Source organism: Phyllostomus hastatus, unplaced genomic scaffold (assembly GCF_019186645.2).
Source record: "Phyllostomus hastatus isolate PE091 unplaced genomic scaffold, TTU_PhHast_1.1 phas_contig_38, whole genome shotgun sequence".
In the NCBI taxonomy this organism is placed as follows: Eukaryota; Metazoa; Chordata; class Mammalia; order Chiroptera; family Phyllostomidae; genus Phyllostomus; species Phyllostomus hastatus.
In genome coordinates, this window is record NW_025333869.1 from 10,211,846 (window position 1) to 10,237,519 (window position 25,674).

General features: G+C 44.9%; 1 protein-coding gene across 1 annotated transcript in view; it reads left to right on the forward strand.

Moving 5' to 3' along the window:
• Positions 1–18,764, forward strand: part of LOC123821135 (annexin A8-like) — a 32,761-nt gene extending 13,997 nt beyond the window's left edge. Inside the window, 8 exon segments of the mRNA XM_045842426.1 lie at positions 6,398–6,509; positions 6,936–7,026; positions 7,784–7,865; positions 8,377–8,404; positions 8,407–8,435; positions 8,966–9,058; positions 9,304–9,396; positions 18,525–18,764. Coding sequence (XP_045698382.1) covers positions 6,398–6,509; positions 6,936–7,026; positions 7,784–7,865; positions 8,377–8,404; positions 8,407–8,435; positions 8,966–9,058; positions 9,304–9,396; positions 18,525–18,764 — 768 coding nt within the window.
• Positions 18,765–25,674: the final 6,910 nt, after the last annotated feature.

Genomic DNA, 25,674 nt, shown 5'->3' on the forward strand with positions numbered 1-25,674 from the left:
TTTCTCAAAATTGTGGCAGCTATTCAGGGTCATTTCTGGTTCCATATAAATTTTTGAGTTGTTTGTTCTGTATCTGTTTAATATGCCATTGATACTTTAAGAGGGATTGAGTTGGATCTATAAATTGCTTTGGGTAGTATGGACATTTTGATGATGTTAATTCTTCCAATCCATGAACATGGTATTTGGTTTCATTTGTTTGTGTCTTCCTTAATTTCTTTCTTCAATGTTGTGTAGTTTTCTGAGTACAGGTCTTGTACATCCTTGGTTTGGTTTATTCCTAGATACTTTATTTTTCTTGTTGCTATATCAAATGGGATTTTATTCCTGATTTCTATTTCTGATATTTCATTGTTGGTGTACAAAAATGCCTTTGACTTCTGAATATTGACTTTGTATCCCGCTGTTTTGCCAAATTCATTTATTAGGTCGAATGGTTTTTTTGATGGAGTCTATAGGATTTTCAATATACACTATCAAGTCATCTGCAAACAAGGTCAGTTTTTCTTCCTCCTTTCCAGTTTGGATACCTTTTATTTATTTCTCTTGTCTATTGCTGTGGTTAAGACTTCCAATACTATGTTGAATAGAAGTGGTGAAAGTCGACAACCTTGTCTTGTTCCTGATCTTAGTGGGAAAGTTTTAACTTTGGCCCACTGAGTATGATGATGGATGTAGGTCTCTCATATAAGGCCTTTATTATGTTGAGGAATGCTCCCTCTACTCTCACTTTGTTGAGTGTTTTTATCATTGATGGGTGCTATACCTTATCGAATGTTTTTTAGGCATCTGTTGATATGATCATGTGGTTTTGGTCTTTCATTTTGTTTATATGATGTATCATGTTTATAGATTTGTGAATATTGTACCATCCTTTCATCCCTTGGATGAATCCCACTTGACCATGGTGTATAATCTTTTTAATGTATTGCTGGATGTGGTTTTCCAATATTTTTTTGAGGATTTTAGCGTCTATGTTCATCAATGACATAAGCCTGTAGTTTTCTTTCTTTGTTGTGTCTTCATATGGTTTTAGGATTGGGATGATGCTGGCTTCATGAAAAGAATTTGGGAGTCTTTCATCTTCTTGGATTTTTTGGAATAAAATGTGAAGGTTAGGAATTAGCTCTTCCTTAAATGTTTTGTAAAATTCTCTGTGAAACTGCCCAGTCCAGGGCTTTTCTGTGCTGGGCATTTGTTGAATACTGCTTTAATTTTGTCAACTGTTATTGGTCTGTTCAGGGTTTCTGCTTCTTCTTCATTGATCTTTGGAAGATTATATTTTTCTAGAAATGTTTCCATTCCACCTAGGTTTTCAAATTTCTTGACATATGGTTCTTCACAGTAATTTCTTGCAATCTTTTGTATTTCTGTGATATCAGTTGTACTGTCTCCTCTTTCATTTCTGATTGTGTTTATTTGGGCCCTCTTTTTTTCTTGATGATTCTGCTTAAAGGCTTGTCAACTTTGTTTATGTTTTGAAAGAACCCAGCTCCTGGATTTATTGATTCTTAGAATTGTGCTTTTAGTCTCTATGTCATTTAATTCTGCTTTATCTTGGTTATTTCCTTCCTTCTACTTTCTCTGGGTTGTCTTTATTGTTCCTTGAGTTAGGTTGTTTGTTTGAAATGTTTCTATCTTTTTAAGGTAAGCCTTTATCACTATGAGCTTCCCTCTCAGGACTTCCTTCACTGTGTCCCATAAGTTTTGGATTGTTGTGAGTTCATTTTCATTTGTGCCCAGAAAGTTTTGATTTCTTCCTTGATCTTATCCTTGACCCATTCATTTTTTAATAGCATGTTATTCAATCTCCATGAGTCTGTGTGTTTTTGAATTTTGTCCTTGAGGTTGGTTTCTAGCTTTAGGCCCTTGTGGTCAGAGGAAATGCTTGATAGGATTTCAATTTTCTTGAATTTGTTGAGGCTTGTTTTGTGTCCTATCACGTGGTCTATCTTTGAAAATGTTCTATGTGCATTTGAAAAGAATGTGTATTTTGTTTCTTTGGGATGAAAGGATATATATATATATATATATATATATATATATATATATATATATATATATCTCATATATATATATATATATATATATATATATATATATATATATATATATAATCAGTTAAGTCCATTTGATCTAGGACATTGTTCAATGCTGCATTATCTTTGTTGATATTTTGTTTGGAAGAGCTATCCATTTTTGAGAGTGGGATGTTAAAATTCCCTGGTATATCTTTCTTGAAGTCCTCCAACATTTTTCTTATGTGTTTGGGTGCTCCTATGTTGAGTGCATGTATGTCTATAATATTTATGTCTTCTTAATGGATTCTTCCCTTGAGTGTTATGAAATGTCCTTCTGGGTCTTTTTTTATGGCCCTTCTTTTGAAGTCTATTTTGTCTGATATGAGCATTGCTACCCCAGCTTTTTTTTTCCTGTCCAATTGCTTGGAATACTTTTTTCCAACCCTTCACTTTCAGTCTGTGTAAGTCTTTTGTTCTAATTTGTTTCTCTTGTAAGTAGTGTACATGAGGGTCATGTTTTCTTATCCATTCAGCTACTCTATGTCTTTTTATTGGAGTATTAATCCAGTAACATTTAAGGCAATTATTAGTAAGTATTTATTCATTCTCCCCCCTTTGTACCTGTGTTCCTCACTTTTTCACTCTTTTCCTTCCTATTCTTATAGTAATCCTTTAGCATATGTTGCAGTGCTGGTTTGGTGGAGATGTATTCTTTCAGCCTGTTTTGTCTGGGAAATTCCTTATTTCACCTTCTATTTTAATTGAGAACCTTGCTGTATGGAATAGCCTTGGTTGCAGGCCTTTGTTTTTCAATACTTGAAATATTTCTTGCCATTTTCTCTTGGATTGGAGTGTTTCTGTTAAGAAGTCATCTGTAAGCCTTATCAAGCTACTTTGTATGTTACTTCTTGTTTCTCCCTTGTTGCTTTTTAGATTCTCTCTTTGTCTTTAAAACTTGGCATTTTAATTATGATGTGTCTTGGAATAGGCCTCTTTGGCTTCATCCTAATTGGGATTCTCTGTGCTTCCTGCATTTGTGTGGTTTTTTCCCTCTCCAGGTTAGGAAAGTTTTCTGTCATTATTTTTTTAAACAGGGTTTCTGTCCCTTGTTCCTTTTCTTCTCCTTATGGTGTTCCTATGATTTGAATGTTTTTGTGTTTTATGTTGTTTTTCAGTTCTCTTAAGCTATCTTCATAATTTTTTAGTCTTTTTCCATGCACCTGCTCTACATGGGTGTTTCTTTCCACCTTATCTTTCAGCTCACTGATTCCATTCTCTGCTTCATCCAGCCTGCTTGTAATTCCTTCTTTTTTATATTTGAAATTGTATTTTTCATTTCATCCTGACTTTTGTTTATAGTTTCTATTTCCTTTTTCATATTGTTGTAGTTCTCACTCAGTTCCTTGTAGTTGTCTGTGAGTTCCTTGAGCATCCTTATACCATTCTTTTGAATTCTATATCTGATAGTTTATTTGCCTCCATTTCATTTAGTGGGGAATGTTCCATTTCTTTTGATTGCATGTTCTTTTTTTGTCTCCCCATTTTAGGTGACTCTTTTTGTTTGTTTCTGCACTTCCTGATGTTCTGCTTTGCTAGGGTGAACTTCTATGGTAGGAATTCTGTCAGTTTCAGTAATGTCATCTCTTTGATCTCCTTGTCTGGATGCTCTAGGGTTGACCTTTCATTTGTTTGTGTAGGCTTTCTTGTTGTACTTGTGTTTTTACCTTTTGGTGGTTCCTTTATTGGTGGGTTCTCTCTTCCAGCAGGCATATTGGTGTTCACAACTTCCACCCACTTTTGTATATGATCAATTGCAGGGGGAAGGCAAAATGGATTAAGATAGCAGGGGAGTGTTCTATGGGAATTAAAGTACCAGAGAGTCAAGAAGAGATAGGAGATCCTTTGGGTAAATACAGCATAAACCATGATATTTTACTCAACTAGCCACTTTTTATAAAAGTTGAAAAAGAGATAAGACTCTTGTTAGAGTGGGGGAGGACTGTGAGCTGATTCCAGAGAACAGGGCTTTTGTATGAAATCAGATAATGAGATATAGTGAGAGTAAAGGGATAAAAAGTAGGCATAGTGTGAGGGAGAATAGAGTTAACCACAACAGTAATAGAGCTTTGGAAGATAGTAAAATGGGCTAAGACCAGGGATGGGTGCTGCATAATATTTACAGTTATATGGAACAACAATTATTTACCATAATACTGGAACAAAAATAATATGAAAAGAAATATATGATCTGAATAACAAAAATAGCTAGTACACAACCAAGAGTAGTGTGATATTGGAACATGAGTGAAGTGAGAAAAGAAAAATTAAAATACACTATGAAAGAGAGAACAAGGAAAACCAGTCAAACAATGCAATTAAACAAACAAATGAAATGAAAACTAAACAGGAAGAAGAGAAATGAAAAAATATTAATAAAATAAAAGAAGTAAAAATAATGAAAAATAATAACAATACAAATAAACAATAACATGTAAGTTCTCTAGAATAGAAAAATGAAATTTGTCTCAGTTTCTCAGTTGTTTGGGTTAGCCTTGTGTTCCCTCTTTGGATCTGTGTCTGGACCTTTCACGGCTCCAGGTCTTATTGTCTCACTTGGGGAAAAGAAAAAAAAGCCTCCTGCTAACTTTAAACTACCAAGTGAGTCTGCTGGTGTTCCTGGATGCTTCAAGCTAAGTGGGGCTGGTTTTCGCTTTTCTCCTTTCCCTATGGTTTTGCAAGGATGGGGCTATGTCTGGGCTGCAATATTCACAGTTGCCCAGCCTCCAGCCCAGGTCCTTTGTGCACTGCCTGGCCCCCACTGTCCATCTGTGCCAGGTCAGCACCTCTAATCCACCAGTTGTGCTGTCCATCAGGTGCACTAATTAGGGGCAACTCACATACCACCTTCTCCCTCTTGGCTGGCTTAGTTGCTGCACACTCTCAAAGTCTCTTCAGGATATTTCAGTTCCCCCACTGAATTAAGTTTTTCTGGGGATTGTTAACACCCTGAACCCCATTGCCCTCCTCTGAACCGTCCCTGTGGGGTGCCTCCTCCTTCCCCTTTGGGAGCCAGCCATAGTGCAAGCCAGCTGCAGTGGTGAGAGGCAGATGCTGCATGAGAGTTCTTTAAACAGCAACTGAGAGCTTTTTTTTTTTTTTTTCAGTAAAATCCTCTTATTTAAGCCTGCCATTCTTAACAAGCACCCAGCTTTACACACAGCCCAACTTTATAACCAGACTGGGAACTATCTAGGTCAGAGTCCATCATGACCCAACTCTTCTCCCTTCTCCAAGTGTCACCCAGCTCCTCACTTTCTCTGGTAATGATCTAGCTGGCGTCCACAGTCTCAGCAGGTGAACACCACGTCTGTGCATCTCCCACTTTGTTTTTATTCCCCCCAGTGATTTCAAGCATCCAGGTCTATCCTGGTGCTGCTCTGTCCTCACTGTTTAGTAGGGGAGGGAACTGTTGATTTGGCTCTCCTCCAAGGATCCTGCAGCAGGTGCCAGGCTCTGGGCCGTAGCAGCCTTGGTCCCTGTGCAGGTCCCAGGGACCTTACAATCCCAATGAAATCTCCTTACCGTCTGTTTTTCAATGTCTTCTACAATTTTGGTCTCCAAACTTCATATAAACTGGGATTCCATTGGCTGTTCACTCTGTTCATTAGAAGATCAGCTAGGTGTTCCACCTGTGTGCAGGGAGAAGTGGGCTCTGCTCCCACCTACCTTGTCACCATCTTTCTCCTAAAATAACATCCTGATATGCATTTTAAAAATAATAATAATTTTTCTCTCTTAATCATTACATGCAACATCAGAGGAAAAGGATGTTCTGAGAGGTTAACTGGCCCAAGATCTAGAGCCTATAAGCAGTAAGATAGGGACTTAAAGCTGACAAGCCTGACAATGCCCTTGGTCCTTTGCTGTGCCCTTGAGAGAGATAAACTAGGTATGGCCTTATGGCTTCTTGTAGAGACACGTACCCTTACAAGGGCTCATAGGTGAGATAGCTTCCTTAATTCAGTCATGCATTGATTGAGTGCTGATGACTAAGTGATTGGGATTTGATGGTGAACAATGATGAACTTGTATTTCAAGCTTTTAATGTGCCTAGCACTGCAATGAAAGCTGAGTTGGGCCACATAAATCTCTCCAGCAATTCCCCAAGCAGAAAGCAGAAGCATCATTATCTCCATTTCACAGGTAAGGGCGCCTAGAGGGGCTGTTGCTGGCTCAAGAAATCCCAGCCAAGACTAGCACATGGCAGAGCCCTCATTAGAATCTAGCCAGAGCCACTGGGCATGCCTACCATCTTGCTGCCTGCACACAGGTGAGTGCATCATACAGATCATCACTCTCTGTGGTTCCTGCATTAGGATTTCACTGAGACCTTGAAGTCAGACCTAAGTGGTAAGTTTGAGAATGTCACCATGGCCCTCATGTACCCACCACACAGATACAAGGCCAAAGAGTTGCATGATGCCACAAAGATAACTAAACAAGAAGGTGGGGCAAAAATGAGTACAAGGACTGGGGTGGGATAGTGATGCCTAGGACCCCTTACCAAACACAGCCTAGCACTGGGAACTCTGAGCTCCCCCTGAGCCATCATTCAGAATGGTCACCTGGACCTTGGCTGAGCCCAGCAAGCTTGCAACAGGTTGCTCAAACTGCCACCAAACATAGAACTGCTGCCACATGGCCATGATGAAGCCAGGACATCACAAAACCAAGCGTGCAAGAATTAGAAACCAGCCCCTGCCATTTCATGCCTGGTTCCTCAATTGCCTCTTATTTCCCACTCCATTTGAATTTTCTGTTATTTAAGAGGTATGAGGCATCTTGACCCAAGAGGGTATGGACAGAGCAGGAAGGCCCAAGCAGAGCTCTCCAGAATGCTGAGAATTTATCCACAGGGTTTAGGAACCAAAGAAGGTATCTTCATTGAAATCCTGGCTTCTCAGACCAAGAACCAGCTGCAGGAGATAATGAACGCATATGAGAAAGTTAAGTGACCAGCAAAGAAGAGTTCAGAGTCTGAGTTAAAGGCTCACTTGGGAATGGCCTCAATGTGCTGGGCCATGTTGTAAATGACCTTTCTGGGCCTTTCCACACATGAGTGCTAAACAGTTATTGTGTGCCAAGTCCTGTGCCTAATGACGAAATTAGACATGACTCAGGCTAGACTCTAGGCTCATGAGCTGCTGGAGATAAGGCACGGACCCACTAAATTCTCTGCCCCTTGAGGGCATAGCAGTGCTATACAGGGCCACGGGCTATGTCAGCTGGGTCTGGCTCCTCCTTGCCAGGCACAGGTTAACCCAGGGCTCCAATGCACTGGGGAGTGTGAACCACAAGCTAGCTATCACGGAGTCTACAGGAAGAAAGGCATGTTGAGGCCAGCCAGAGGTCTGCTCCATGAGGTCTGCCGGGTAGGCAGTCTGCCTAAAGGCTCTAGCTTTGCTAAACCACAAGATGAAACATAGCTTAGTCAGCAGCCCATAGCAGGGCTCCCTAGCATGGCCCATCTTTGTCCCTCAAGCTGGGTTGGCTGTCTAAGTCACTTTCTAGTTCTGAACAACTACCAGGTGATGGAGCCTCTACCACTTAGACACCTGGGCAGTGTCCACTTTTCATGTCAAGGACTCATCCTTCCTGGACAGCTTTAATCAGAGTAAGTGTGGGAGACAGGGCCAGGAGGAGAAAATCAGGTTATGGGGAGAGGAAAGTAGGTCCATACCCCATGATCCTGTTTCCCCTGCAGACTACGGATCCAGACTAGAGGAAGATATCCAAGCAGATACCATCTGCTACCTGGAGAGGATCCCAGTGTGCCTCCTTCAGGTACCACAGCCCAGTCTCCTGGGACCCTGGGGGATCTCAAGAGCCCCACCCCAGGGACAGCAGCTCTTGAACAGTAGCTACTGAGGAAGTGGGAAAGGGTCAGAGCAAGGGCAGGGTATAGCCCCAGTAGCTGGGGCTCACTGGGGATGTCTCAGTATGGCTCAAGGTTCCTCACTGCAGAGCCCCTGCACCTCTCCTAATGTAGTCACATGAGGGCATAAGGAAGTGGGAGCAGAGTGCCCTGTCATTGAGCACATCTTCACACCAAGCTCCATGGCAGCCACTTTGCTTCCATGAGCTCACTGCATCCCCCAGCTCTCTATGAGAGGGTCCTTACTACTCTTACTTTACACATGAGGAATCCAAGGCTTGAAGGTGATAACTGGCTTGAAGAAGGCCCCATGTCCAAAGAGCAGCAGGGCCCTGCCTGCCTTCCTGCCCAGCTCTCCCCTAAGCCTTACTTGCTCTGGTCAGTCAGCCAGCCTCACAGGTCTACCTCTTTTATTCCTAGGGCAGCAGAGATGATATGAGTAGCTTTGTAGACCTGGACTGGCCCTACAAGATGCACAGGTGAGGCTACACCCTAAGCAGTTTTTACCTTGCCCCTGGTCCAGGGGCCAATGCCTGGAAGCCTTACTCTACCCCTCTGCCCATGGAGGTCTTTTTTGTTGCTAGGCTGGGACGCAGCTCAACCCTCTGTAGGCTTTTATCCTCTAGTCTCTAAAGAAAAAAGTGAGGGTATTGGGGAAACTCAGGGACAGGAAGGAGAGTGACTTGGATGGAGGCTGCTAAAGCTCTGTTCTGATAAGAGCAGCCCACGGACCTGGGCCTCTGAGGACTGGATTTGTGTTTTTAGCTCTCCATAGGTCTGCCTGCCCATAGAGTGCTTGGATGTGCTCAGAGGCAGAGCAAAGCTACAGAGTGGAGAGACTTCTTAGGGCAGCTTCTGGCCTGATTATTGAGAGAATTCAACCACTTGGGGATAGTGAGCTCCCCATAAAAGAGAGGATCAACCAGAGAATGACCTGTTGGGTGGATGGGGGCTGCCCCTCAGCTCCTGCTTCTCCTTCACTGGATTCTTGTGGATGTCCCAATACCAGAATCTGTATGCAGTGGGCGAGAAGATCAACAGTACTGATGAGATGAAATTCATCACCATCTTGTGCATGTGCAGTGCCACACACTTGATGAGAGGTACTGGGCAGGAAGGGAGGAAGTGTTGGAGCCACAGTGGGGTGCCTTGGTCACAGACCCTCTCTCTTCATGTTGAATATCCACTAAGTTATGTCATTGAGTCCTGGAGTTGAGGAGAAAACCAAGAAGTCCTGGTATAAGTGGAGCTCAGGGGTAGCCCACTACATGTGCAATCTCTGATCTGAGAGCTAAGGAGCATCACTCTGAGACCCATGTGTTCCCTAAAAGAAGCCCTCTCTCCACCGTGTTTGAGGAATATGAGAAAATAACCAACAAAAGCATTGAGGACAGCATCAAGAGTGAGACCCACAGCTCACTGGAGGAGGCTATGCTCACAGTGAGTAAGTCATAGAGTTTGTACTCAGACTCACATGTGTCTGTGGGCCATAGGGCCCAGGGGCAGAGTAGTGCCCAGGGCATCCATGGCAAGTGACTGGGTCCCTACATGCTCCTTCAAGGGACTCCTGTTAAGGCCACACTCTCACCATGTATCTTTCGACCCAGGACACTGGCACTGTTGTACCTCCAGTGTCTTCAGTTTGCAGTGTCCTACCAGTGGTTGTTCTCTGTGCTCCCCAGGTAGCACCCCATGCTGTGTGAGTGAGTGTGTGACTATGTGTGCATGTGCACACATTTGCAGGATTATACCAGACCCAGTGTCCACACTCACTCTCAGCAGCTATAGAAACAATATTCTGGTTCTGATTGTGGAGCCCTGAAGAAAGTCACTTCTCTAGACCTCAGCAAGGATCTGGTATCTGCTTTAGTTTAAAGAAATTGTGATGAGTGATTGATGGTCTGAATCTGAAGAACACTGAGCAACTTCTAAAGACAAGGCCAGGCCAAGAGGATTTATTCCCAAAGCATATTTTGAGGTCCAAAGCTAAGATCACAGTAAGAAGAGTAATTGTAGAAGGAAAACCTGAGGCCTAGGGGCAGAGGGACTTCTCCTCTACTTCCTCCTGTGATAGATCCAAGGTCAAAGTCCCAGGGCTAAGGTACTCAGCTCTACACCAAGCTGTCCACATTCAGTGCCAAGCAGCCAATTGATATGTACAGGTCTTTAGGGGTGCACTGGGACATCTGACACTCCCCAGCAGGCATTGACTGCTGTGATAAAATCCAATCTATTGTAGAGCATCTAAGCGTGCCCCCTGCTCATATCTCAGCTTCCAAGTCAGCACCTGGATCCAGTTTAAACAACAACCTAAATAAACTTTCAGGCAGGGAAAAGCAAAGTTGTACAGTGCCCTACTGTGCTTGGACATGCCCTATTCATTTTTCCTTGAGACTCCCATCATTCACTTCACAGATTAAGATAGTGCCAGGCAGGGAGGTCAAATAATGAAGTCACACAGTGCTGTCAAGGTGGGATTTAAATATCTGCCTATTTCATGTACAGTCCATGCTCTTTCTGCTGCCCTGGGCTAAGATCACAGTAAGTGATCTTCCCAAACTTCCCCCATTCAGATGCAGAGTCTCTGAAGCATGTGCAAAAGTGAGTATGGGGCCCATTCTCTGGGCCAGATCCCCCAGGGTGCTTTGTGTTTCAGGGCTGGGCCTACTTATCATACGGAATTTCAAATGCAGGGACCTTGCTGATAACTCACATATAAAGTGGGCCTCTGAGTTTGGTGAGCCCTGTAACTGTGGCTTCTCTGTGCAGCTAGGTGGCTGGATTCTTGGCACAGCCATCTCTGGAGTGTGAGAGTCCAGGGACTGCACTGGGTAGAGCTGTGCTCTAATGGACCAGCCTTGCAGCCCCCAGTACATTTCATGCCTCAGCCTATAGACCTTTGCCCAGTGTCTCAGGCTTCCTTTCCTGTCCCATCCCACTTGACACAAAGCCCTTCATTTTGGAACTAAGCAAGGTACAAATAAATAGATCAAGGCTTCCACAATGTTAACCCTTCAGACCCAAGGCAAAACATAAATAAACATGAACATAATACTGCCTACCACCTAGAGCTGATAACAGAGCTTTCCTGTTTGCTACTTTGTGGAATGTCTTTACTACACCATGAAGGTAACTGCTTTGTCTTCCACCCACTTACACGCAGCCCTATGCAATAGCAAATGTAAAGCCAAGTTGCACAGAACCATCACCATCTTTTGAGAAAAGACATTTGGATCTTCTCTTATCCTCGCCTCTTGTGATCATACAGTCTTATATCTCAAAGGGGGAAGGGAAGCCAGTCTCTCAAAGGCTGCATTTGAGCAGGTGCTTTTGAAACTGAAAAAGATGCATTCATGCTGTCTGTCACATACTGAACCCAACAAGCAGAGACAGGAATTGAATCTTTATGGGCACTTTATTCAGGAGGCTGACAATCTGAGAAGACAGCAGGTTCAAACCCTAACAGACTGTCTTACATTTTCTTTCCAAGCCAGCCCTTTTATAACAGAGAACAAAATGTGGTGAGGGGTTTTGAAATTCAAAGAAAATTAAATTTAAAAAACTGCAGTATTCTTACCCTAGGCAGTTAGCTGTTCCCAGGGCTGGTGGTCATCTGTCTCTCCCTAAAATACAATGCCCTGGATGCCTCCACTTGTTCCCCAAGTGGTGATCTTTAGTGGTACCCCAGGAGATCGACTGTCTCTCCTGGGAGCTAGGATGGGCCTTATCTGTAGTTTCTGAAACAATAGCTTTAACATACACATTACTTACTAAGCTTACAACTATTTACCTTAAACCAAAATTTTCCAACTCTTGAGTCCCTTCTCATTCACCACCAGCATTGTTTCAGGCTTAAGGCATTGTTTCAGGCTTAAGTATGGCAGGGGAAGTAAGGCAGCCAAGAGATTAGGAGACTTCTTGCAGACAGCATGAGGACTCAGGCCATGTCAAAGCCGAGGGGCGAGGGTCCATCACCCCCTTTTCTGTAGCCCCCCAAGTCCTTCCCTGGGGCCTCCCCACGATAGTGCCTATCTTAGGTCGTTCCCCTCTTGGGGAATCTTACCCATCATTGGCTAACTGACCAAGCATTGGGGGCCAGGTAGGGTGAAGTAAAAGGAGCAGAAGTGGTGCTCCTGCCAAGTAGATAAGCTTTGTTTCCTTAGTGGCTTATGGTCTGAAGGTTGCTCACTCAGCCTTAGCCATGAGGGGTTACAGCTTCTGAAACCAGGCAGGGCAGTTCCCAACAATTTAGCAAAAATGTTCTGAATATTTCTGACTTTTGTCTTGCAGGAGGAACTTATGTTGAACAAACTTTCACTTCATGTCTTGTAGGTGTTTGTACTCCCTTGAAAGCCTTAGAAATTATACTGTGTTTGAGCATATCAAAAGAAAATGACCTACTCTGATATTTATAATTGGGACCAGTGATAAATATAAAGGACAGGAAAATGTTTTCCTTGAAGGTCGCTAATGTAGTCCCACCTAGAGAATGTACAGGTTTTGTCAACTATACTAAAAATTGTTTTGTGCTCTCAGCATGTGTGAAGATGAATTGCACCACCAACACTGATGTATCTCAAGCTTATGTTCATGTTAAATTGCCTACAGGATAGTTTCTAATATGTGGAAGGACTTGCTATTTCATATAGGATCCCCTGATCCTATAGAAATAAGAAATTTTATTTTTTAAAAATATATTTTATTGATTATGCTATTACAGTTGTCCCATTTTCCCCCTTTACTCCCCTCCACCCTGCACAACCCCTTCCACCCACATTCCCCCCTTTAGTTCATGTCCATGAGTCACACTTATAAGTCTTTTTGCTTCTACATTTCCCACAGTATTCTTACCCTCCTCCTGTCTATTTTCTACCTACCATCTATGATATTTTAGCCCTTGATAACCCTTTAGCTATGATAACCCTTGCCGCCCTGTGCTGGAAAGGGCAGGTTCCCTAGGGCAATCAGACCTAAAAAAGAATATGTAAAATACTGTGAAAACTGCTTTGTTTAGGATGCTCTCAATTAAATGATAAGGGTCCAAGTGAGAAGTGAGTTTGTTCCTCAAAGTTTTATGGCTCTTTAGCTATCTGACCCTGACTCAAAATAGGCCCTCAGAGTTCTTTGTATGTTTGATTCTTACTGCTTGATAATGATTAATGAGCTTTACCTGTATTCTTGTGCAGAACAAACCCAATAAAAGCCTGTCAAGGCAAGGGTTGGGGTGCTCTCTTCTTGCGAGAGTAGCCATGCTGTCCCTTTTCCTCCACAGGACTCGGCAGTCTGAGTGAACTTGTCTCATGTCTCACCCATAAGGGCACGGACATTGGGGGCCATTGTCTGCATCACTAAATATAGACCAAATATTTTAATCTTGTTTGAAAGGAATGAAAAGAATGTAAATATTGTTTTCGAAAGATAACTTTCAGGTCTTCTTGAGGTTCAGCAGTTCATTGTTCCTCCAGTGCTTTCTTTACACCGGTGTTATGAATCCAAAGTTTTATTCCTGCCAACTTCATCATGGTAGGGGTGGTGAAGAGTGCATCCCAAGGTCCAGTCCACTTTTCTTTTAGTTGGCCTTCTGGAGATGCTCTCATCCCAGTCTTGAGTAGCACCTTATCTTCAGGCTCAAAGGAATGCAGCAAACCTGTGGGGGAGAAGTCTTTAATACAGGCAAGGTCATTAATTACAGCAAAGGTCTGACTTAAATGTTGTACATATTTCTTTACCTTCAGTGTCATATATATGTATGTATGTGTGTGTATAAATAAATAAATAAATAAATAAATATATAATCACCCCAATCATAGCCTGAAATGGTCACCTGTACAAAATTTCACAGGAACTCATTTGAATCCCAGTCCAAGGAGCCATAAGGCAATAGGTGAAGCTTGATGCCAATGGAGATCAGTTTCTTGACACAGCTTGGCTATATTTTTCTTCAAGGTGTGATCCATCTTCTCTGCCTTCCAAGAAGCCTGAGGTCTCCATGCTATATGGAGTCTCTACTTGATTCCTAAAAGTGTACTAACCTTCTGTGTAATTTCTGAAATGAAAGCAGGTCCATTATCATTCTGCATGCTGCCAGGGAGGCAAAAGTAAGGGATTATTTCCTTTAGTAAGGCTTTCACTATCTCTAGGATTTCTCCATTCTAGTAATATAAACTTCTACCCATCCTGAAAAGGTGTCCAGAAAGACTAACAAATATTTCCATTCTCAGACCCTTGGCATCTGAGCAAAGTCAAGTGGACACTGTTCTTGGTATTGCTTTGCTTCTTTCCTTTGATGGGGATCTGTTTTAGAGGTGTTCTGACACACAGCACATCTAGCAATTACATTTTGTATGGCTTTAGAAATTCCAGAACCTGTGAGCCACAGTTTAACATAGGTGATTAATGAGTCTCTTCCATAGTGTGTGGCCTCATGCAAATGCTTCATGACTAGCCCCACTAAATATTCAGGAAAGTAGTATAACTCCTTTCTTATTCTTTTTTCCATCCACTATCAGGACCTTCTTCATCAAAACCCCAATCCTCAGCTTTCTCTAAGTCTGCAGTTAAATATTCAAGGTCCAATTTTGACAAGTCCAGAACAGGTACCAAAGATATTATAAACATTCCTTTAGCAGCCTCTTTTGCTGTCTGATCAGCCAGATTGTTTCCTCTAACCACTTCAGTGTCCTCTTTCTGATGCCCCAGGCAGTGCCTAACTGCCACCTGTAAAGGTACCTGAACAGCCTCTAATAATTTTAAATTTTCTGCTGCATGCTTATTCTCCTTTTTATTTGGAAGTTAACAGTTCTTTGTCTTCCCAGATGGAACCACGTGCATGCAAAATTAGGAAAGCTTACCTTAAGTCCATATACACATTCACTCTTTTTGCACAGCAATTCCAGTACCCTCATCAATGCAATCAGTTCAGCTTTCTGAACAGAGGTTCCTGGCAGCAAAGCCTTGGCCTCCACTACCCCTTCAAGAATCACAACTGCATACCCAGCCTTTCTGTTTCTTTTTTTCCATATAGCTGCTTCCATCTGCATAGACAATCCAGTCTGCTTCTTCTAAAGGATGGTCCTGTAAATCAATTCTGCTAGAATAAACTTCATCAGTTATTTCTGCACAGTCATGTATTAGTGCAGCCAAGTCAGACTCCAGGAGAAGAGAGGCAGGATTTTACTTACTTATATTTTTGAGGGAACCATTGGGATTGTCAAGAGGAATGGCTGCGTAGCTGCCCACTCTTTCATCAGTGAGCCACAAATTTTCCTTTTTCTCCAGCAGGCTCAACACTTGCTGGGGTGCATAACTGGTGATAGGTTGTCCCAAGGAAAGCTTTTCAGCTTTCTGTAAGAGCTCACAGGTGGCTGCCACAGCATTCAAGCAGGCTGGCCACCCCTGGACAGCATGATCTAGTTTCCTTGAGAAGTATACAATGGGCTGTAAAATGTCACTAAACATTTGGGTGAGGAATCCTAGGGCAATGCCCTGTCTCTCAAGCACATATAATTGAAAGGGCTTCAGTAGGTTTGGAAGCTCCAAAGTCAGTGCAAAAGCCAGGTGTACCTTCAGGGACTCAAAAGCCTGAGTGCATGCCTTTGCCCATAAAGGGCTATATTCTGGCCCTTTCAGTGCTTTATACAGTGGTTTAGCAATGAGGCCTAAGTTTAGAATCCAAATGTGGCAGCCACTTGCCATCCCCAGGAATCTCCTTAACTGTTTCCTGGTGTTGGGAGGGGTCCTCTGTGGACTTTTGTTGCACCGCCTGAATATGATTGCACCTTATTCAGACTCTTATGCTCAGGGATGCCTTTCCCCATTCCCTCAAGGGGGCATCTCTTATAATGCCCTAAGAGAGGAAGGCCATCCCCTTCAGGGTCTCAGTTGGGCTCAGTTACAGGTATTGCCCTGGGAAGGCCCAGAGCCCCATCTGGATTTTCTTGGCGTAACCTCTGAGCCTCTTCATTTGCCTTATCCAACACCAGCCTCTGCTCATCGCCCTTACTGAAGCAAAGAATTCAATAAGGCTCCTATGTCTGCCCAATTGAGATGATAAGTGGAAAAAACACTGATGCAATCAAACCAGTCATTTTAGCAGGGTTATGTCCATAAGAAGGGTTTGAGCTTTTCCAGTTTAACAGATCTAATGTAGAAAACAGAGTATGTGCCAGATAACATCTAGCAGACTGGCCTTCTGGCCTTACTCTCACTGAAAAGTCTCCAAAAACCATATTGCCCTACCCTGGTAGTGAAGCAGGAGACAGCATAGGAAGAACTCTGAGACTGCAATACTGTCACTGGCCAGCATTTATCACCCTGGTTTCCAAGAAACACCTTTTACCAATTAGGTAGAATTGGTAAAATTCTAGGGCACCTAGGGCACGTGGGAATGCCCTAAGGGAAGAGACTCACAGGGCTGGGAAAGGAAGGGGTGATCGACATCAACCCCTGCCCCCTCGGCTTTGTCAAAGCCTGAGTCCTTGTGAGAAATCCAAGTGTCCTGGCTGCCTTTGTCTTCTCTGTTAACTCAGGCCTGCAGGGGTGGCCCAGACCAGAAACGGCGGATCCCCGGGGTGATCAGGCCTGGGACATAGAATATGCAAGATCCTGTGAGATCTGTTTGCTGGAGGATATTATTAACTCAGAATTTAAAGGCACAGACAGGAAACCTTTGGAACCTATAGTCCTTTCATATGTTAAAATTCCAATCTCTGCCCAGAATCACAGCAGGAGTTCTGTCTGCACCTTTGTAAGTCACCTACATCTTTTGATCTTTGCTGCCAGACTGTGAATCCACAAACTAAGTCTGTATTCTCAATAAAAATCTGCTTGGGAATGGAGACCGGGTGCTCTCCCCACTAGACAGAGAGTGGCCATTCCTTTTTAACTTCCCCACAGAAACTGCTTGTCTCTGTGTATGTCTTTCTCATGTTTTGACGAGCCATCCACAGCATTCCACGCTCACTGCAGGCAGGTGAGCACGTGCCACTGGTCACTAGCTGTCTTACAAGGGAGTCCCTGATACTTACAGAAAGTGCCCATAAATAACTTTGGAAATTGCCCCCAAATTTAATTAACTGCCTCCTGTCAGGTATTTGTTTTACAACAGGATGACCAAATGGAGTCTGGAACAAGATAAGAATTCGGGCAGGCAGACCTTCATTCATCCCTAAATTTGGGTAGTCACATTCTCCCAGGAAAGCTGGCGCCACATTTACCCATTAATCGATATGTAACTTTTTTCCCTCCTATCCCACCAACTATATAAGTCCTGAGAACAAAGGACTCTCTCTCTCTCTCTCTCTCTCTCTCTCTCTCTCTCTCTCTCTCTCTCTCTCTCGGCTCAGGGAGCTCTTGGCTCTCGGGCCACAGGGCCTCTGGCCACCCAGCCTCAGGCTGCCCAAGGGCTTGCCACCCTGGTCTTCAGCCTCTCTTGCTTTTCTCACCCTGCTTTGCTCTGAAACTTTGCCTTTCCCCCTCTACTGTACCCAGTCCTGTTCTCTTCCATGGAAGTGAGCCACTAATAAACTAATTACATACTACTAGATTTGCTGATATATAATTCTTTGCATGCATCAGCAAGAAGAACCAGGTCTCTCCCATCAACAGTAGAGGCTTTTCCTCCACTGTCTTAAATCTGGTTCTTTGACCGATTTAAGACAGTGATACCAGTTCAGGCACACTTTTCCTATTTCACTCATAGAAGTGGATTCCCTGGGGCTGCAGGAACTCTGACCAACTTGCAGCAGTCATCATATCTAGATCTTCCTGGCTCCTCTCCTCTGACCTTCTATCTTTCACATGTAAATTTTCTTTTCTCTGAGCCATTAACTGATTTTCCTCCTTTTTTTTTTCACTTTTTAACTCTGCGTGCATCTTTATCATGTAAACCCAAAAACTTCTAGATAAGGCAGTTTGTTCCACTTCCCTGATTTTTGACAAAACAACTCTAGTTACAGTATAATACAGTAATTTAAAGACCCATTCAGTGACCAGCGCTCTCCTGAATCTAAGTTATACAGGACACAAACAGAACAGTACTACAACAAAACAACATACGCTTTCTATATATGCTCATAAGTCAACGAATCAGAACTGGCCCAAAGGGCCATTTCGTGGAATGGAGGCTTTCCCCCCATTCTACCAGACGGAACTCCATGGAGCTCCAAACAGACACGCTTTTGGGACCCGAACAGATGTCTATGCAGACCAGACAGAGCTCCAAACAGAAGGTACTCAAATAGAACAGATGACCTAAGTGTAAGGTTTCCTTAGACTCTCCTGGGGAATAAATGTCAATTAGACACAAAAATAGGCAGAAAAGCTTTATTTGGGGGGTTTGTGCTCCGGGGCAAAGTTTTCCCTGCCCACACAGCGGGAAGGCTGAGAAAAGACTGCACCGCAGAGAATATGGCGGGATTTTATTCTGGTTGGCCCTCTTCATGAGGGCTGGGGTTTGGATCCCTCCAAACAAAGTGGCAACCCCTCATTAGTGGCTCTTCTCATGCCCTGGCTTGATGTCAGCCATCTCTTCTGGGTCATAGTTCAGCTGCCATCTTGGCTGCTCCCAGTGTTCAGCCACAGGCGCCACCACCCTGGGTTCTCACCTGAAGACCGAAGACCGTGGCCCCGGAGGGCTGAGGCAGCCAGCGGCGGCAGCAGCGGGGGATGAGAGTGGCTCCGGGACCCAGCTTCATGAGGCCCAGCCTGGGAGACTAGAAATGTGCGGCAGCAGCAACTACAGAGGCGGCTCCCTTTTGTTTTGCCCCATCCATCCTGACACTAAGTTGCGATCCGGGATTTCAACCTGAATCAGAAAGTGCAACGATTCAATCCAGTGTGATGCACAACGAGAGGTGCTGGGAGCGAGGGGAGGAGAATCCCCAAGTGAAATCGCTTGGCAGCTGCTATGGATTCTCGGACTCAAACTCCCAGGGCCTCTCAGTCCAGGCAGCCAATGGGACTCCCCGCCAAATACCCAGACTTACCGGAGAGTCCCAAAGTGTGCGCCGGCACGGAGTCGCCAAAATATGTAACCGGAAAAGACACCAGCGTTCGGGCTGCCTGTCACTACCAAATCCAAAGAGCAATGACAGCAATTGAATATTTTATGGGCGCTTTATTCAGATGGCCGGCGATCTAAGAATAGGGTGGGTTCATACCCTAACAAACCATCTTGCCTTCTCTTTCTTGGCCAGATCTTTTATAAGGGGGTGGGGGAGGACAAGCAAGTACAGTGAGGGCTTTGAAATTAGGGAGGATTAGGTGAGCAAAGCTGTAGCCTTCCTGTTCTTGGCAGTTAGCTGTTCCCAAGGGGCAGGGGCGGGGGGGGAGGCGGGGGGCGGTGGTCAGACAAAAGGCCTGGATGCCTCCAACATGTTCCCAGGCAGTAATCTCTAGCCAGTGCCCCAGGAGGTTGGCTGGTTTTCCCAGGAGCCAGGATGGGCCTTATCTGTGGTTTCTGAAACAAAAGCTTAACATACGCATTACTTGCTAGACTTACAGCTTTTTACCTTAAGCTAAAATTTTCCAAGTCTTGAGTCCCCTATCACATTCAACCATCCCTCCTGAAGCCCAGGGTACAGCCACATTGTTACAGAACAGAACAAGGGGGGCCTGGAACGATATACTATTATTGAAAGAAGGCCCTGGGTCCGTTATGTCCGCCGCCAGAGGAAAGACGTCTCTCAATGCCAGAGATTCGTGAAAAGGAAAGGAAATGTTTAATGCTATACAAACTTAAAGTAGTGACCTAATGTCTTTCTCAAAAATCCCAAAGTCCCCCAAAACACCCACAAACAGACACAATCCTTCCTTCCTTCCCCCTTTGCCCAGTCCAGAGTACCGTATCTCAGGAAAGGAAAACGAAGTCCATGGCTCAGGCAGTCCTCTGGTTCTTCCCAGTTAATCCTCCATCCGACTGGGAGACCTCCCTGGGTTCCCAGCACTCTCCCCTGAGTAGCCAGGATCTCTGCTAAAACCAGGTGGTGGTTCCCCCTTCTAAAGCTGCGGGGGGTCCCCCACTCTGTCCAGGCCTTGTGGTTCTCTCTCTCAGGGCTGCGGGAAGGGGAGAGTCCCCACTCTGCCAAAGCCGCGTGGTTCTCTCTCCTAAAGCAGCGCGGTTCTCTCTGGGATGCAGGAGTCTCCACTCTGTCAAAGCCGTGTGGTTCTCTCTCCTATGGCTGCGGGAAGGGAGAGTCCTCACTCTGTCAAAGCCGCGTGGTTCTCTCTCCTATGGCTGCGGGAAGGGAGAGTCCTCACTCTGCCAAAGCCGCGTGGTTCTCCCAATGGCCGCCAAGTCTGGGTTTTAAATCCCCTGGCCAATCTTCCTCTGCAGCCTCATTTCCAACTCCTCCCACACTCAGCTTCACATGCCAGAACTCTTATCCTTCCAGCTTTACTGGGTTGCCATCTTGAGTCTGGGCAGGTGTGGCCCCATGTCCTGGAGCCAATCTTCTCCGAGCTCCCACGCAGGCGCTGTAGCTTGGGGGATCTGCCCCAGTCACGTGTTGGTGGGGAAGTTACTTCCATTCCCCTGGCTCAGAGATGATCACAGTTATTTAACATATCTAAGCGACCAGCCAAAGGCTATAGATATGTTAAATGATCATGCCAGAGGTTAGCTGCAAGGCTGTTGCTATGCAAAACAGATCTCAATGGCCTTGCTCCATTTGTCCCTTCCCCCAACCCACACCCTGGGTGGGGGGATGGAGACATCTTAAAATCTCCTGGACACCTTAAGTTCTGGACCCCATTTCAAATGCCCATTTGGGGTCCCCCCTCTTGGCTGCACCCTGTAACAATCCCTCCTTTCAGATATACACCCACTTTAAATTCTTTTAAAGGACAATGGACGAAGATCTCATCTTCTTGTAACTGCTTCCTGCTGGGAATGGACGTTGTTTTACCCACCCATGGGTCAGGGGTGCCCTGAAAGGGGGGGGTGCAGCACGGAGGGAGTCCTTCCTGTAAGGGGAAGGACCTTACAGAATCCTGGTCAGTTAGCTGTCACCAGGAAGTCGCAGGCTCGGTGTCCAAAGGCTGGCATTACTGGACCGTTGACATCCTCATCATCTTCTGGAGGTGACAGATTTGGAAAAAGTTGGAAGGCACAATTAAATCTTAACCACTAAATGACAAAGGCAGGGCTTAAGTAAGGAATGGCTTATCTGGAGGAAGGTGTACAAGGCATGCTACACCTATCCGAAACTCTTGTGGCCCACTATACTTCACTCAGGCTGAGGGGAATATGTTAGGATTTCCCTCCTTTCAGATACCTGGGCCCTTTCTGTCCAAGCCATCAAGACAGAAAAGGCAAAATTAGTTCTAAAGTGAAGCCCACAGACCCCCCAAACCATTTACCAACCCAACCACTCAGTTCAGCCAAACCGTTGAGTCTCGGGGGTGATGATGAAAATGGGCTCCTTAAGCGAGGTTTATATTCACTCACTCATTCAACCAATTACTCAGGTAATGAAGTCATAGGCATATGCCCTATGAAAACAGAAGAACACACAAGTTAAATTCACACAACAGTCCCCAAACCAGTCTCTGTGCCTGTGAGACTATCTTTTGGGAAGACATTCAATGGCAAGGTTTTTCCTGTAATAACATTTAGCAATGGCAACTTCAAAGGTCCTCCGTACCTGTAAATTGTACATCTTTGGTGATACTACAAACCAAGTTTCAACTTTCAAATGAAAACAAACTTTTAAGACAGTTAGCTGCACCATTCTGATGTCCAATACTAAGCATTGTGATTTTCCTTGAACCACAATTTTTCTCCTTAAGATCACCCTCACTGTTATTAAAGGACTACTTTGAGTCCCACTTTTAATTTTGACTGTTCGTTTGCATAAACACACCAAGAGCAGCCTGGATCACTTATGATCCTTGAGTCTACCTTGCTGGACCTCACACAGGGAGCCTTTAGATTGACTTCTCAGTCCACCCCTCTTGGGGCACAGAAGCAGAGCCACACATTCGCCATCTGGCTTCGCCTGTACCAGTTGTTTCACTCAAATCCTTGAGGCTTCCATTGTGCTTACAGGTTCCTTTTTGGCCATCTTGCAGAAAAGCAACCTTTGTTCCTTCCCTGGAAAGACTGCCATGAACCACACAACCAACCAAAGTACCAGGCTTTTTCGTGGGCTTACACTAGCTTCACAAGTCAATCCCAGTTCCTCAGGGCTTTCTGGTGATGACCAGAACCCATACATGCCTCCTTCAGGCGTGACATTCCAGTCAAAGTCTTGGTTAACAAAACCACTATTCACGACCGGTCTTATTGGTTTTATGCAAAGAAACCTTATATTATCACTCCCTCAGAATGCCAAATTCTGGAGGGATCAGGTAGGGAGAAAACTACAAAGTGTGAAGGAAAATCCTTTTCCTTCTGATATCCACCAGGCTTCTCAAAACTTTCCTACAGAGTGTGAAGTTTCAACCTTCCCTGGAATCCTCAATTTCCTTTTCAGAGCAGATACAGAGCAAAATCCAAAACATAGAGTTCCAGAACAATACACAGGTAGAAGCATTCTCTTGCACCAATGTGTCCATCGGTGCCTCGCAGAGACATGCTCCTTCAGGTCCGGTCTCTTGGTAGAGACATGCCCCCTTTGCCTCTGGCTGAAGCACTGGTCAGCCCCAAATGACCCTTCCTGGGTCCCGAGTGGCAAAAGCATGCTCCCCAACCGGTTACAGGCGACCTTTCCTAGGTCTCAGAGTACAGAAGGTTTCTGATCAGAAACAAAACCAATGTGAGAATTTTGCTCTTTTCTCATGAAACCATAAAACAAGTAGTTTAGGTTTCCCTTACTCCAGGTTTAAAACTTTCACATCTTTTACACATAATTTTCACATCCAGATTTAATCATCATTTTCTTTTAATCCTGGTTCCTTTCCCACACTGGGAAGGACTATACTTAAACTCAGTACTTAAACTCAGCATGTGGCAGCTAAAAGTCCCTAACACTACAGGTACCTTCCACTAAAAGTCCCTAGATTCGCAGGGACATCCTGCAGCTTTCTGAAGCTTAAACCTTGCAAACATCCTATAAATCAGATGGTCACCTTTGGACCTCAGTTCATGACCTTCAGAACCAGAGCCATTCCTATCAGAATCAGTTACACAGAGAACCTGACTGATGCAATGCCAACACAGTAGGAGCACACAGCCCATAATCTGAAGAGACCCCTTGGCCCACCACCTTGTCCAGTTCCAAGATGGTGGCGCCCATGCACGACCCACCCTCCATGGTGGGGCACTCACGTGGCTCATCCTCCATTTTACCCAAAATGGCAACACACCTACATGGTTTGCTGTCCGATCCCCACTATACATGCAGGCTCGGCCTACAGAGCCCAGGGGTTTGCTTCCTCCCCAAACCTGAGTACAGGTTCCCTTACTGCCACCTGGGCTCACCAAAACTGTAAATGAGCAGACAGGGGCCACCTGGGAGCAGTACACTAACCAAACTATTATCCACAGTTCCATTGTTCCAAAACGGTGTTCAGAAACCCGTTTTCAACCAAACCATTTTCATGTCTCTGCTCCCTCCCCGTTTCGTTTCCTTTTCACCTTTCCAGGCGTGATAGGCAGCCGATGCCCTCAGGAGGAGTGCAGAGGAATTCTCGAGACTGGGAAAACTCCAAAGTCTCACTCTCTCACACCTGAGAGGGTCGGTCTGCCACGGACAATTATCGTCCCTTCGTGGTCGCCAAAAACTGTTACAGAACAGAACAAGGGGGGCCTGGAACGATATACTATTATTGAAAGAAGGCCCCGGATCCGTTATGTCCGCCGCCAGAGGAAAGACGTCTCTCAATGCCAGAGATTCGTGAAAAGGAAAGGAAATGTTTATTGAATGCTATACAAACTTAAAGTAGTGACCTAATGTCTTTCTCAAAAATCCCAAAGTCCCCCAAAACACCCACAAACAGACACAGTCCTTCCTTCCTTCCCCCTTTGCCCAGTCCAGAGTACCGTATCTCAGGAAAGGAAAACGAAGTCCATGGCTCAGGCAGTCCTCTGGTTCTTCCCAGTTAATCCTCCATCCGACTGGGAGACCTCCCTGGGTTCCCGGCACTCTCCCCTGAGTAGCCGGGATCTCTGCTAAAACCAGGTGGTGGTTCCCCCTTCTAAAGCTGCGGGGGTCCCCACTCTGTCCAGGCCTTGTGGTTCTCTCTCTCAGGGCTGCGGGAAGGGGAGAGTCCCCACTCTGCCAAAGCCGCGTGGTTCTCTCTCCTAAAGCAGCACGGTTCTCTCTGGGATGCAGGAGTCTCCACTCCGTCAAAGCCGTGTGGTTCTCTCTCCTATGGCTGCAGGAAGGGGTGAGTCCCCACTCTGCCAAAGCCGCGTGGTTCTCCCAATGGCCGCCAAGTCTGGGTTTTAAATCCCCGTGGCCAATCTTCCTCTGCAGCCTCATTTCCAACTCCTCCCACACTCAGCTTCACATGCCAGAACTCTTATCCTTCCAGCTTTACTGGGTTGCCATCTTGAGTCTGGGCAGGTGTGGCCCCATGTCCTGGAGCCAATCTTCTCCGAGCTCCCACGCAGGCGCTGTAGCTTGGGGGATCTGCCCCCAGTCACGTGTTGGTGGGGAAGTTACTTCCATTCCCCTGGCTCAGAGATGATCACAGTTATTTAACATATCTAAGCGACCAGCCAAAGGCTATAGATATGTTAAATGATCATGCCAGAGGGTAGCTGCAAGGCTGTTGCTATGCAAAACAGATCTCAATGGCCTTGCTCCATTTGTCCTTTCCCCCAACCCACACCCTGGGTGGGGGGATGGAGACATCTTAAAATCTCCTGGACACCTTAAGTTCTGGACCCCATTTCAAATGCCCATTTGGGGTCCCCCCCTCTTGGCTGCACCCTGTAACAACATCCTCTCAATGTGTCACAGGTGTGCACAGGTAACCAGGTTCTTAGTGATCTAGGACAAAGAATTGAACCGAACACACAAAGTTTTTAGCATAAAGAAAGAGGGAAGATTTATTAAGTGATAGTACACTCCACAGGACACGGGAGTGGGCCAACTCTGAGCAGAGAAGGGTCACGTAGGCTGGGGGATTCTATTCTTATAGGGGCAGAAGCACCTTCACTAGTCTTTGGCGGGCTTTTCCTGCACAGGTACAAGGAGTTGGATTTCAAAGCTACTGCACATGTGTGGTTTCCCATGATTTTCTTGATTGGCTACTGGAGAAGGAAGTCCCACAATGTTATTTCATTATAATGATATTATAATGAATCAGGGGTAGCGCGCAGGCGCATTCTATGATTCAGAGTTATCCCAGAAAACAGGAACAACCCGTCTTAGGGGGTCTTTGTCATGTATAGATGTTTTCTACCTCAGCCCTGTGGGGCCTCTGGAGCTTCCTTCCTGACTATCTCCTGCCTCAAATGTGTTGTACATTCAGAGCATTCAGGAGCAGAGCATACCCAAGATCAACGAGCAAGGCAGAGCAGTGATTAGTGATTCAGGAATAGGGGGAATTTTAGCTCACACAGATGGGAAGCAGTCTGTCTCTACCCTGTGTTTTTCTGACTTAATCTTTCTCTTTCTCTCTCTTCCCCAGCCTCCCTCCTTCTGCCTCAGTTTTCTTACTTTTAAATACAAAATGAGGATCCCAGTTATAATTGCTGAATTTCAAACCACCTAAAGCTAGTGGTGTAAAATCATTTTATGATGCCAGGGGTTTGTAGGTCAGGAATCC